This window comes from Mesoplodon densirostris, chromosome 5, assembly GCF_025265405.1.
Source record: "Mesoplodon densirostris isolate mMesDen1 chromosome 5, mMesDen1 primary haplotype, whole genome shotgun sequence".
Taxonomy (NCBI): domain Eukaryota; kingdom Metazoa; phylum Chordata; class Mammalia; order Artiodactyla; family Ziphiidae; genus Mesoplodon; species Mesoplodon densirostris.
In genome coordinates, this window is record NC_082665.1 from 122565531 (window position 1) to 122578657 (window position 13127).

The 13127-nt window shown below is 39.7% G+C and overlaps 1 protein-coding gene across 4 annotated transcripts in view; it reads right to left on the reverse strand.

Annotated features, from left to right (window-relative positions):
- Window positions 1-573: 573 nt before the first annotated feature.
- The window catches only part of ANKRD28 (ankyrin repeat domain 28), a 165036-nt gene continuing 152482 nt past the window's right edge, over window positions 574-13127 (reverse strand). For 3 of the 4 annotated variants that reach the window (XM_060099453.1, XM_060099452.1, XM_060099451.1), the window contains 7 exons: window positions 11505-11592; window positions 11332-11415; window positions 10627-10772; window positions 9915-9997; window positions 9389-9471; window positions 8319-8410; window positions 574-3901 (listed from right to left, as the gene is read on the reverse strand). In XM_060099453.1, coding sequence (XP_059955436.1) covers window positions 3615-3901; window positions 8319-8410; window positions 9389-9471; window positions 9915-9997; window positions 10627-10772; window positions 11332-11415; window positions 11505-11592 — 863 coding nt within the window. In that variant the 3' untranslated portion in view covers window positions 574-3614. Of the gene's footprint in view, window positions 3902-8318; window positions 8411-9384; window positions 9472-9914; window positions 9998-10626; window positions 10773-11331; window positions 11416-11504; window positions 11593-13127 lie in introns of those variants that run through there. The other variant, XM_060099454.1, reaches the window with a different exon arrangement.

Here is a 13127-nt window from a genome sequence, read left to right on the forward strand (position 1 = left end):
ATCTCTGTACATGTTTATAATAAGCTTTTTTTTAGCTCGGGAATGCTAAGTGCTGATGTCTATTCCATCCACCTCCCCTCCACCAACCATTTTAAGAACTGCTGATTTTGTTCTTTTCCTCCAAGATATCATTTGCCCCTTCTCCACCTGCTCAGATCATATTTGTTCCTCAATGTCCAGCCTAAATGCCACCTCTTCCAAGAAACCTGTTCTGATCACCCTTCCCAGAGTGAACTTGTTGTTCACTGACCTTCCATAGTTAGCAGTTCATCTCTACCTCAATTACACTTTCACACTTTCCACTTTTAGGTACGTACCTTTCCATGATGAAATTTGAGCTCCGAGAGGACAAGATCCCAATTCCTAGGCTCGCTTTCTGCCCATTCCCATCCCCAAGTATATAGCGGGCAAGCAGTAAGTATTTGTTGAATAACTGTATTTGAAAAGCCCATTTAGAAAGCTTCATCTAAACTGTAAAACAGCTTTATTGAAAATTCAATAAGTTTCTAAAGAAAGGTAAAAACCAGTTACAACTGAACACTAATCAGATATTTTAAGGGAAAAGAAGTTTGCACATGAAAGACATTTGATTTATTGCATTAAAAAACTTTATTTCATTTAAAAGGTCCAATATAAGCCAAATTAAACCCCAAATCGACAGCTACACTTAGAGATATCCTGAACTAAATGGCACTGTTTTGAGTTGTGTGTCTTATTAAAGGAGATCATTTGCTATTACCACCACTGCCCTAAAAGTAGTTCTACAACAGAAGCTGGTACTATAATACATAGCAGATACTTCAGATGTCATCTTTCATGCAGAAGTTAAAAAAGCAAACAGGCTTTTCTATTCTGTGCAGGTATAAAAACCACTACAGAACAGGGCCTGAATGCCTCTGACACACAAGGTGTAACTATAAAGGAACTCACTGGCGCTGTGTCCCTTCATTCAAGCAGTCCATGTGCTTCCCCCAACAATACTAGTGCCATTAAAATACTGTTTGGGACAGTACTTTGGGATTTCCCCTCATCAGGTGCCGACCAAAGGAAGTGGTTGATCAAGCTGGGGAATAGACTATCACAAAATGGGATCACAGAGTAATGGAATAGCTTTCCTAGTGGGCAAGTGATTTGGAAGACCCACCTCACCAGTATTTCCAGTCATGGCATCATTTACATAAAATGATGCAAGATCTAAATTCTGGTATGTGTGAGGATAAATTAAAAACAGCTTGTTACTTTATAGCTACACCTTGGGTTTCATTAGAGGCGGTAAATCTAACAGTGTGTCTAATGAGTCCTTCTGGAAATCACTTCAGCAGACAAGTCAAATAGCCTGCAAAAGAGAAGACACGGCAGAGGGCATAAGTCATCCTGCCGAGGTTCTCAGCCTTCTCTTGGAGGACAGACCAGGGCCCAAGGACAGAAGTTCCCAGGAGGGAAGGAGGCTTCAGCTCCACCTAAGGAAGACCTTTCTAACAGAGCTGCTCAACAACTGAATGGACTGCTTGGTGAGGTAGAGTCACTGGAAGTATGCAAGGTGGAAAGATCACCCTTGTAGAAGAGACTCCTGTATTTGTTAAGAGGTTAGACTGGATGAACCTCAGGTCTCTTTCAGTTCTGAGATTCTAGAAAATTCCCTCAGGGAATTCAGAAGAGAATTCCTAAAAGGAAAGAGAAAGCACACATATGTATACTTTTAGAATCCTCTTGAGTTTTTTCTTTTTTTCAAAAGGTACAATAGAAAATGTAGTCTGCTGTCTTCAAAATGCATATTCACCTTCCTACCACTAATAATTAGGAAGGGTCCATTATGACTTCTTTATATTATAAAGAAAAGATGGATGATTACATTTATAATTTCTGTAAATACTTTAGAAAAAAATGCTTAAAATCTAGTAGTCAATGCCCTAGAAACTTTATAGATTTTTAGGTAATATGCACAGATACAAATACATTATTAAATACAACTCACATCTGTGTTTTATTATACTCTAAAATATACAGGAATCTTGATGTACTGAAAGAGTGCAAGTAAATACAGTATTCAAGCAGTCACTATTTCTATTTACATGCTCATTAATTCTTCAAAAACCCACAAAATTATCAAATAGATCAAAATACTGTTCTGTGTTTTCACACTTTATATTCAGAAAAACCAGCTGATAATTTACAATGTCATAAAGTTTCCAGTTTCACAATACAAAAAGAATAAAATGAAATTGGGTATCATTTTGTGAAAATTTATGGAACTCTACCCAGACCTGGAAGACCCCCTACATATATGAAATCATTTTCACTGGGAAAGTGACAGTTACAGTAAAAGCAGACCCATATAAATTGTTATTTAAAAGCCTAAACATCAGCCTTTCCCCCCTCTTTTTGTTACTTAAAAGGCAGTCTTCCAATTCGGCAGGCAATTGCTTCCTTCCCTAAACAGTAGCATGTTATAAACACCCTACTTTAAATGTCAACAAGACCTGAAGGCTTTAGTATTTTAAACCTTGCCCAATATAGAAATGTCTTCCGAGAGAAACCTGATGGCGTTAACTTATGAATAACAAGGGAGTTTCTCTTTTTGATTCTTCACTAAACAATGACAACAAAAATCCCCCAATCCACTGTGGAGGCACAAGGGTGACACAGGCGATGAAGGTGTACCATCCAAAGTAGTGAGATTGAAAACTCCACTCCCCAGGACCACTTGGCTGCAATAGGGTGAAAATCATCTACTTTCTGATTTCATGAAATTTCCTTCTTCTAGGAAATTCTTTACATTTTCAAACAAAAATAGTTCAATTTTAAACCTAAACCATTCAAAACTGGGCAACAATAGCCCGACCCCAATCTACCTCATGTCTACATCACAAATATTTTCACCCTGACTGCACCCAATCAGCTGGTTTTCAATTCTAATATTATAAAAGTTGGAATTTTAAAATTTTTATGTAAAAGAAAAAAAATGTAAAAATACATCTGCTTTCTCTCATGGTTTAATACAGTATTAGAAGGCTTTCAGATGTTTTCTTTAAAAAAAAAATCAACATTTAAAACCAAATCTCAGCTTCATTTTCAGAAATATTGAAGTTTGGTTTAGATAATGTCTCATTTCACCCGCTCCAGCTTCCGCAAAGTGGCATTCTATTAAAACCCTTTGAGTTATTTGGTCCTTTGGCAATTTGCTGTGCAATCATGCCTACTGTACCAAACTTTTATTGCCCTTAAATTTAGTTGTAGTTTTACTGATAAAACTGAAATCTAGTGTCCTTATCTCTTCTTTCACAATAGTGTTGCTTGTGTGAGCAGATTAGGGTACGCAGTGTCCCAAGTAATTCCTGGCACTGCAAAACCAAATTACATAATTCCACAAAGCCATGTGCCATCCAAGTGTTTTCCTCTGGTCAAGTCTATTTCAAGTTTCTATAAGTCTCTTTTGCAAAACCTGCCTTTAAAACTCTTCTTCCTAATGTTACCTCATTTCTTCTATTCGCCCACTCGGTCATCTTCCCTCTTAGGCTGAATCTGTACGTGAATGAGAAAGTGCCTTCTTCCTGAAAAGCACAGTCGGAAGCGTCAGTGCCAGAACTCCCTCCCTGGACCTCTGGCTCAGCCGGTCAGTAGGTCTCGGAATCGGAGTCGTTGAGCTCGTCCACATCAGTGTATAAGTACTCCTGTTCCCCGCTGACGTTGTTGAAGCTGCAGTAGGAGCTGGGCTCATTCCTCATGATGGGCAAGGCTTCGAAGCTCACTGTTTTTGAGGTGTTTGTATAACGGTTAATGGCATTGAATGTCAGAGATGATAAAGGACTACTTGATGAGACAGGCATCATGGTGGCCAAAATGAGGGCGAGGCAATCAGCCACGTCCTTGTTGGGAGCACAGGCCAAAGCTGGGGTATAGCCTAGAATTAAAGATAAAATTTAAAAATTACTCATCCTAAGACTCACTTCACGAATACAAGGAAATAAGCCTAAAGGCCTTCAACTTTACACATACTTTAAATTACCTAGCTTATATAATAAATTGGTTTTACTGGAATGACTCAGAACTTTCCAGTAAGTAGAGAAAGAGGAAAGTCATAGAAATCTAGGGTGGGAGGAGACCTAACAGACTACATTATAGCAGAGGAAACTGAGGCCCACGATGGATGATTCCTCCACTATCTCACAACTTATCTCTATCCATCCAGATTCATAGACAATATCAGACTAGAATAAGGGGAAAAAAACAGACTGATCAATCTTTGTTCAGAATGGTGGGAGAGTCTTACTGTTAATTTGTCGTTCTGTAAGTGCTTACAGGCTGAGAAACCTAAATGTGCACAGATTCATGAATGAGGCTCTGAGCAGGTGCTCAAAAGATGCTTGTTCAATGAATGACACATGGCCATCAATTAACTTTTCTTTTAGGGTCATAGTCCACTGAAGAAAAACAGATAAAGTAAACAGGTTTAAAGCTCCTAAGTCAAAACAAATGTTTCCTTTGTATATGTTCCCTTCTTTAGCAGAAGAAGACTGACTTTAGCCCTAAGGCACCAGAGTATCAATACAACAGAGTAAGGAAACACTTGGTTGGGTAGGGAGAGAAGATGGTGAGAACATACAGCCTAATTTAATCATCAACCTCTGTTGCTACTGGAGCAATTTATAACTGGATCATTAATTTGAAGGTTAGAATTGACTGTAAAATAAGATGGGTACTTACTATGACTTGCCAGCTTTGGACCGTGATTACTATTTAACATTGCAAAGTATGTCAGAAGACATCAGGTCACAGGCGACCTTCATTATCATCTGCTATACTATCCCTTCCATCTCTTTATAAGGAAAAGCTATATAAAACCTTGAAAATGATCAACAAAGATTGCCTACTGGCTACTGATTTAGAGCCTCACAGTGTGACCAAATATCTTATACAAGTTAGCGATTTAGGCTCCTGATTTTAATCTATATAGTTGCTGTATTTCCAGAAATGTAATTTACTGATAATGAAAGTGTCTTTTATAGCTAGGAGAGTCTGAACTTATCTTAGTGGGTGATACCACTCACTTCTATGGATTTCATGACTACATTTTACTAAGGATTCCCGAATCTCTATGTCCAACCTAGATCTTGTTGACTTTGGGCTCCAGATCCATATATCTACATCCAGTTACCCACTTGGAGTTTCCAGTGAACTTTTCTCATGTCCCTAACTGAACCCAGCTCTTCCTCCTACATTCTCATCTTAAACAATGGCACTTCCCCCACACATCACCCCACGCCAGGCTGCAGGCGACTTCTTCCCTCCCCGAGTTCCATCAAAAGGGCTCTAGAAACATCAACGTCCTTTCATCTCCAATGTCTCTGCCTTAATTCTGCCCACCCCCTCCTTCCACCCCTAACCGTGAACTTGTTTCCTAGTCTAGGCTTGCTCCCCTGCAGACGAGCTGCTGACTCCCTGATACACGGATCCTTTGCCACTTGACCTGAGAGACTCTGGTGTAACTCAGTACTCAAGTTGCCTTGCGTTGTATCTCTAAATACGTCACGCTCTCTGCTTAAAAAGTTTTCTCCCCACTTTTTACTTGTCCTTTGGATTTTGGCTCAGAACGCACTTTTGGGGGATGCCTTCCCCGATATCTCTCATGGCATTCTAGGGTTATTCTAACTGAACTGCTTCAAGGGCCTTGTGACAGCCTGTTTATATGCTCTGCCATTCAAGGAAGTAGGCTGTCTTACTCTACACTGTATCTGCAGGATTTAGCACGGTTCTCGGCACATCATCACCTAACACATACCCATTGAGCCCCACATGGCCGGGCGCTCTTCTAACTGCTTAGAGTAGATCTGTGAGTGCAGCTGACAAAGACTCCTGCCCTCATATGTTAGAAGATAAACTCTATGGAAAAAAGAATGAGGAAGGAGTAGAGCAGGTTAAACACGAACTGAGAATGCCATGGGGGGTGTGCAGCAGGCTGCAGTATAAAAAGGGTGGTCAGGATGGGATTCACTGAACAGATGACATTTGAGTTAAGACTGGAAACAGGTGAAGGGTTTAGTCAGAGACTGCTGGGGGCAGAGTGCTCCAAGCAGAGGAAGCAGCCAGAACAAACATGACAATGCATGTACATCCCTGGTGTGAGGCGCCGCCACAGCGGAATGCAACGACGGAGGAAGAGTAGGAGGTGAGGTGGGAGAGGTAATGGGGAGCAGGATGACCCAGTAGGGCCTTGGAGATCATTTAAGGATTCTCAGTAAACTGAGATTCAGAGGGAAGCATCTTCCCATGTATTCTAAAAGGATCCTGGCCAGGATGGTAAATAAGGGAAAAAAGTGGGCATATTTTGAACATACTCTGGAGGTGGGTCAGTAGTACACGCTGGTGGACGGTGCCCTGGGTGTGAGAGGGGTCGAGGAGCAGCTGTAAGGATGGGACCGGCCACCAGCTGAGCCAAGGGTGGCTGTGGGCACAGCAGGCTTGGCAGAGGGGGAGAGAAAGGCCCATCAGTTCAGTTCTGGACGTGTGCATTAGACATCCACTGTCTATTAGGCAGCTGGAGACAGAAATTTAGGAATTCTCAGCACAGAGGTAGTGTTTAGAAGCAAAGGACTGGATGAGGTCACCCAGGGAGTGAATGTAGGTAGGGAAAGCAAAGAGAACTGAGTACTGAGTCCGAGAGCCCTCCAATATTAACAAGCTGGGGATAGTGCAAGAAATTATAACTAGTACTGTAGGAGGAAAACTAAGAAAACGTGGAGTCCTGAAAGCCAAGTAAAGAAAGTTTATCCAGAAAAAGGGATACACCTAAAACTAATATAATACTGTATGTCAGTTATACCTCAATAAGAAATGAGTAAAATAAAAAATAAACAAAAAATTTTCAGTTCCAGTAAATCTGGTTAATCTAACCAACAAAGTAGTGAGTTATAAATCCTCACCCGGTTATCAATTCAAGGAACCAGACATTTGTGAATGAAGAATGTCCTAGGGACCTCCCTGGTGGTGCAGTGGTAAGAATCTGCCTGCCAATGCAGAGGACATGGGTTCAAGCCGTGGTCTGGGAAGATCCCACATGCTGCGGAGCAACTACGGAGCCTGCGCTCTAGAGCCCGCAAGCCACAACTACTGAGACAGTGTGCCACAACTACTGAAGCCCCTGTGCCTAGAGCCCGTGCTCCGCAACAAGAGACGCCACCGCAATGAGAAGCCCACACACCACAACGAAGAGTAGCCCCCGCTCGCTGCAACTAGAGAAAGCCTGTGCACGGCAACAAAGACCCAACATAGCCAAAAATAAAATGAATAAAATAAAATAAACAAAAAAAAGAATATCCTAAAGAAGGATATTATAATCAAATCATATGTATTCTCTCCGACTCTCCCTCTTATCCTGCCCTGAAGTGATCTGTACCTACTGATCCCGGGAACAGTGTGCAGCACAATGGAAAATATGGAGATTTTTTGGGGGAATAGCGGACACTAGCTATGGTAAACTGCAACCTTCACATCCCTTATTCACATATGTTTTCAATTCCACATTAAAAGCCTTTTCTTATTTTTAAAGAAGGAATAATCAGTTGTGTCAAATTCTAATGTGTCAAGTGAAAGGAGAGGTGACTCTTAGCATTGCAGTGGTCACTGGTGACCTTGCTGAGAACCGTTCTGTAGTGCGGTGGGGGTAAAAGCCTGACCGGGGGGATGCACGAGAGGAAGAAAAAGGAGAAGTGGAGAGAGGGGGAGAGCCAACTTTTGAGTAACTGCTGCAAAGGGGAACAGAGAAATATGGCAACAGCTGGTAGGAGCAGTGGGAGTAATGAAAGATTTTTTAAGATGAGAGAAATAATGTTTTTATGCTGATGGGAATAATCTAGAAAGATTCCTACAAAAAAAGTCATTATTACAGGACACGAAAGCAAAGAATAGCTAAAGTGACAGTCTCAAGTATGCAGAAGAGGATAGGACCTAGTGCATAAGTGGGAAGATTAGCTTTAGACAAAACCTGGCATTTAAGTAAGGGCCTTGATATATATTTGTTGACAGAACAAATTCTTTGAATACTAAGATAAACAAAAGTGGTATCACTAAACCAAAGTTAGTAAACCCTAACTCTGATTTAATAAATACATGAAACTCAGAAGTTCACCTGTTAGATGGACTTTTCCTGCTTCTCTTGCCCTTATTCCCTTTGCCACAAAGTATAAGTCCTAGTCAGTATTAACTTCAGCTCTTCTCTTTGACCAATAAAAAATATCCAAGTCTACTTTACTTCAAATATGGATCATCGAAAGACGAAAGCTTCTAACAGGTTAAGGAAAGAGAACACAGAAGCTACTTACCATTTTCATCTACTGCAAGCACACTTGCTCCTTTCCCCAAAAGTTCTTGAACCACCATTGTTAGCCCATTTCGGGCAGCAACATGCAGAGGTCTGGAGGGAAAAAAATATGTGTACACGTACATGTGTGCATGCCCGTGTGTGTGTGCTCGTTCACTCTCTCCATCCTGGTTGTTGAAGACCATTTTTGCTTGGCTGTGCAGATCTAGAGATGCAAACTGGAGGCCCGTGGTCCTGACAGCAATGAAGATGGGAGCAGGGCACGGCAGAGCCAGCGTGCAGTGCACTGTCAGGCCTTGTCATGCACCTGAGCTCAGCACTGGGCCCGTCAACAGGTTTCCACCTTCACCAAACTCTTTTGTGAGTTTCCTTCAAGACTCAATGTTTGAAGAGATTTTACTAACTAAACTGCCTTCTTAAGTTGTTTTAAGAAATGTGGTTGGCAAACACGTATAATAGAATATACAATAAAAACTGTAAATTGCAACAGCACAAATTCCAACAGGCTCTGAAAACAGTTTACAGGTTCCATGACTCATTTTTGGACCCTTAAGGGATCTGACTGATACATGAATGGGAACCAGTATTATAAGGTTTTTCCCTTCACTAAATCTCAAAGTAGAACAGCAAATGAAAATGGAGAGAGGACAATGGGAGACACTGATCCAAGATTTAAGGAGTCACCTGGAGGCTGGCGGTTCACAATTAGAACTTGATTATTTCTGAAATCTCTCTAGCTTACAGACACGTATAAAACTTTTTGCCTCATTTACTGCTAGTGTCAAATAATGTATTATTCCAGTTGGTTGCCATAAAACACACAGAACAGTATTACTTTCCTCCATAAAACTGGATTGAGAACACATTTCAATTCAAAAGCTTTTTTAGTAATATGCCTTTTAATTATGCTGATTTTAGAAATGAGTTTTGTCACTTATAAGAACTGTTCCTTATTTTTTAACTGCTTCTGTGACAGACTGATTCCAATGGTCCCATGTTAAAAAAGAACCCCATTAATCATTTTTATAATTATAGATCACAAGGTTTACACTAGACACTGAAAGTACTCACGTTTGCAAAGCTGCATTGGTTGCATTGATGAGGTTTCTATCTGTTATCTTTTCCAGTATTAACAAGGCACTAGTTTCATGACCCTAAAATTATGGCAAATAACTCTTAAAAACTTCAGCACCATTAAAGATAAATGTATACACTCAATACACCCCAACCCTAGTCCATGTAACATACACATCACCATACATATGCCATGCATTTTCTTGGCTAATGCCTTAAATATTTGCCCGAACATGTGTTGGTGTAATGGGGTTACAGAAGAGGACAGGAATATTTAAGGTCAGAGAGATTAGAGAAAGACAATCATTACGTTTAGGCTTGTGGTCCAAAACTTACTTGGCTTACTGGAAACTTTCATATACTACGGTGCTTAACACATCAGTATTTTTTCCCAAGAAATCTGATGTCAGTGATTATTAGAGAGGTTTGGTCCCTAGCTCTGTTCATTTTAGTTAAGTGGAAAAACTTTAAATGCCACTGTTAATATTAACAATGAAAATATATCCTTAAGATGTGTACCTACCTTGCTGCAAGCCAAATGGAGGGCGGTGTTTTTACTGTTATCTTGTAAAGTCAGATCTGCACTAGCACTGCTAACCAGCATCTCTGGGAGGAAAAATTGTATCAACTCTTTTGCTTATGAACATACACCTCAGATTACTAATAACTCACTGTAGAGAAATGAAGACAGAAAGGAAAAATATCCCTCTAGCAAAAACTTAAGTGCAAAAAACACACTGTAACATAAAGGTCTATACCATATTGTTATACTGTTGTATAAGTAACAGACAAGAAAAACAGCAACTAACATTCCTTTTGTGAGGCCTTACTAAATTTCAAAGACTGTTTTAAGTGCTCTGGATTTATAGTAACTTATTTACCCCTCAAAACAACCCTACAAAGTAGATACTGTTATTTTTCTCACTTTATACATGAAAAAATTGAGGCAGGAGGTTGCTTAGTTGGCAGATCTAGAACCACATTCGATCTGACTCCAGAGCCAGGGTTCTTAACTACTATCCTAACACTGCCTGCTAACGTCACTATTCAATCAGTAAGGGTAAATGGAAATACTGTGGGCCTAAATGAAAACGTGGGTGTAAGCAAGGTTTTAAATCTCAGAAGCGGTGAGATAACTAATGCAAAATTCAGTGAACTACAGTCAGATGGGAGCTACATTATACATAAGCAATATCCACACTTAGAGTAGTAAAAGGCTTAAGCAGTTTCTTTACCAACTGTATTTGTCTGTCCGTTTTCTGCAGCCATCATGAGAGGTGTTTTCCCAGAGGAGTCCACAGAGTTGACATGAGCATTATGGCTGAGCAGCAGCTGCAAACACTCTACATGGTCTGTGAAGGCGGCCGCGTGAAGAGGAGTTCTGCACACGGAGAAATGGGAAGACTGGACTAAATCTGTGCACTGTATACTCTTAATTTATGAAAGCAATTTTCAAGGGTTTACATACTAGGCATTGCTTGGATACAAATAGGCTTAATGGGGGAGCTTACTAACTCCTGCCACAAAAATTTGTGTTTCTGATAATACAGAAGTCCCTTAATTAAACTAGTATAAATAAAGATAAATTATGAAATTGCCCAAAAAATTACATCATTATAGGAAACTCTGAAAGAAATAAATCCTGACCCAAATACAGCCATCTATTACAAATGCTGGACTCTTCCTATTTAGAAATCTGTTAACTTTACTAAAAAGAGTCTTTGGGTAACACACATCTTTTTTAAAAAGGGAAATCTTTTAGCCAGGAAGACTGGCTAAAAGTCATGGTAGAAAAGCCTTTTATAATGAGAATGTAATTAAGGTTTTATAACAATTTATACTTGTAAATATAAAATCAACTTTTAGTTAATAATGGGGTCTCTTTAAATTCTTCCACACTAATCTAGTAGTTAAAATTTCCTACATGGTTGACTTCCTACCTTCCTTTGGAATCTGTGGCGTTCACGCTGCTGGCGCCTAACGTGTCAATTAACATCTCAGCAGCACCTTCGTTGTCATTTATCCTGTGAAGGTAACAAGGTGATCACTCTCACAGCCATGGTGTATTTCTCAACCACTCAAACCAAATCCAATTCATTCTGCCTTTACTTACACAGCACAATGCAATGGACTGAAAGCATTTCCTTCCGTTTTCTGGAAAACGTCCTGTTCTAAAAGGAGTTCTACACATGTCTCGTGACCTAAATAAGTAAATGAGGATCAGATATTAAAATCCAAAAAGGATACTGAGGTGCCCATGCACACCAACATATCCCTACAGATAAGGCTTTACATGGACTACAAGTCATCAGTTCCCTGAACCCATTAAACATCACATTTTTAGGCACTTTGGAATTCAATGTACAACCTCAGGACCTAAAGTACAGTAGCTTCTTACAGTAATTTAATATCAGTTTATTATTATTTGTGTGTGCGTGTGTGTGTGTTTTGGCTGTGTTGGGTCTTTGTTGCTGCGCATGGGCTTTCTCTAGTTGTGGCGAGCAGTGGCTACTCTTCATTGTGGTTGGTGCATGGGCTTCTCATTGCAGTGGCTTCTCTTGTTGCAGAGCACGGGCTCTAGGCTCGCTGGCTTCAGTAGTTACGGTGCATGGGCTCAGTAGTTGTGGCACATGGGTTTAGCTGCTCCATAGTATGTGGGGTCTTCCCGGACCAGGGCTCGAACCCATGTCCCCTGCACTGGCAGGTGCATTCTTAACCACTGCGCCACCAGGGAAGTACAATATCAGTTTATTATGGACATGACAAATATTTACTTTGTGGGGAAAAAAAATTAGTCTCATTATTCTTTTCTATGGTGACCAGTTAGAGCTATTTGGGCTTTATTTTTTAAAATGTCCTATTTATATAGCATAGTATAACTTTCAAAATAATATATGTTTATGCAGCATAATTAATTTCAAAATTTGAATATTTTCTGGCTCTACTAAGGAGTTAATGGTAAAATCATAAATTCTATCGCAGTGTTCAGAAGGAAAAAAGTACATGTCCCTGTCCCCACCCCATTCCCCAGTTCCACTCTCTAGTGACCACTAGTGACCATTATTACCTTACAGTTCCAGAAAAATTTTAGGCATATACAACTGCATGCACATAAACACTTCCTTTTTAAAAAATTTTTACACAATTGGGATGTTCTGTTCTGCAACTTGTTTTTTACTTTAAAAACTATATATCTTCCCACAGTAGCATATACAGATATCCTATTGTTGAATGTTTGGAAGAACTTCACAGTATCAGAATGTATCATAAAGGATTTAATCTCTAATTATCGGTTTTGAGGTGATTGCTGGTTTTTCTTTGTGATATTATCAACAACGTTGTAAATGTTCCAGTACTTAAAAAGTATTTATTTCTAGGAACAATTTTCTAGAAATGATCTTGCTGGGTTAAAGGTCAAGTATATTGATTACTAATAGGTATCAGGCCCACAGTTTTTAATAGCAACTTTGAAAACAGGGAAAAACCTCATATTTCAAACCTCGTATTTTCAAACCTCAGATTTTCTTAATCCAATTTTCAAAGCCAGGGTTTTAGTAAAAGTACCCCCACTGCTGTATTAATGGCAGAAAATGAAATGTTGCTTCTTTTATTTCGTTAGTCATTTGGGATGTGCGTTAGGAATAAATTAGATTCTTAAACAGCCTCTTTGCTTCCAGGGCTTAACATCTGACTAACAAAGTGATGCTCTATTTCTTTTCTTTTTTAATTACTCTAA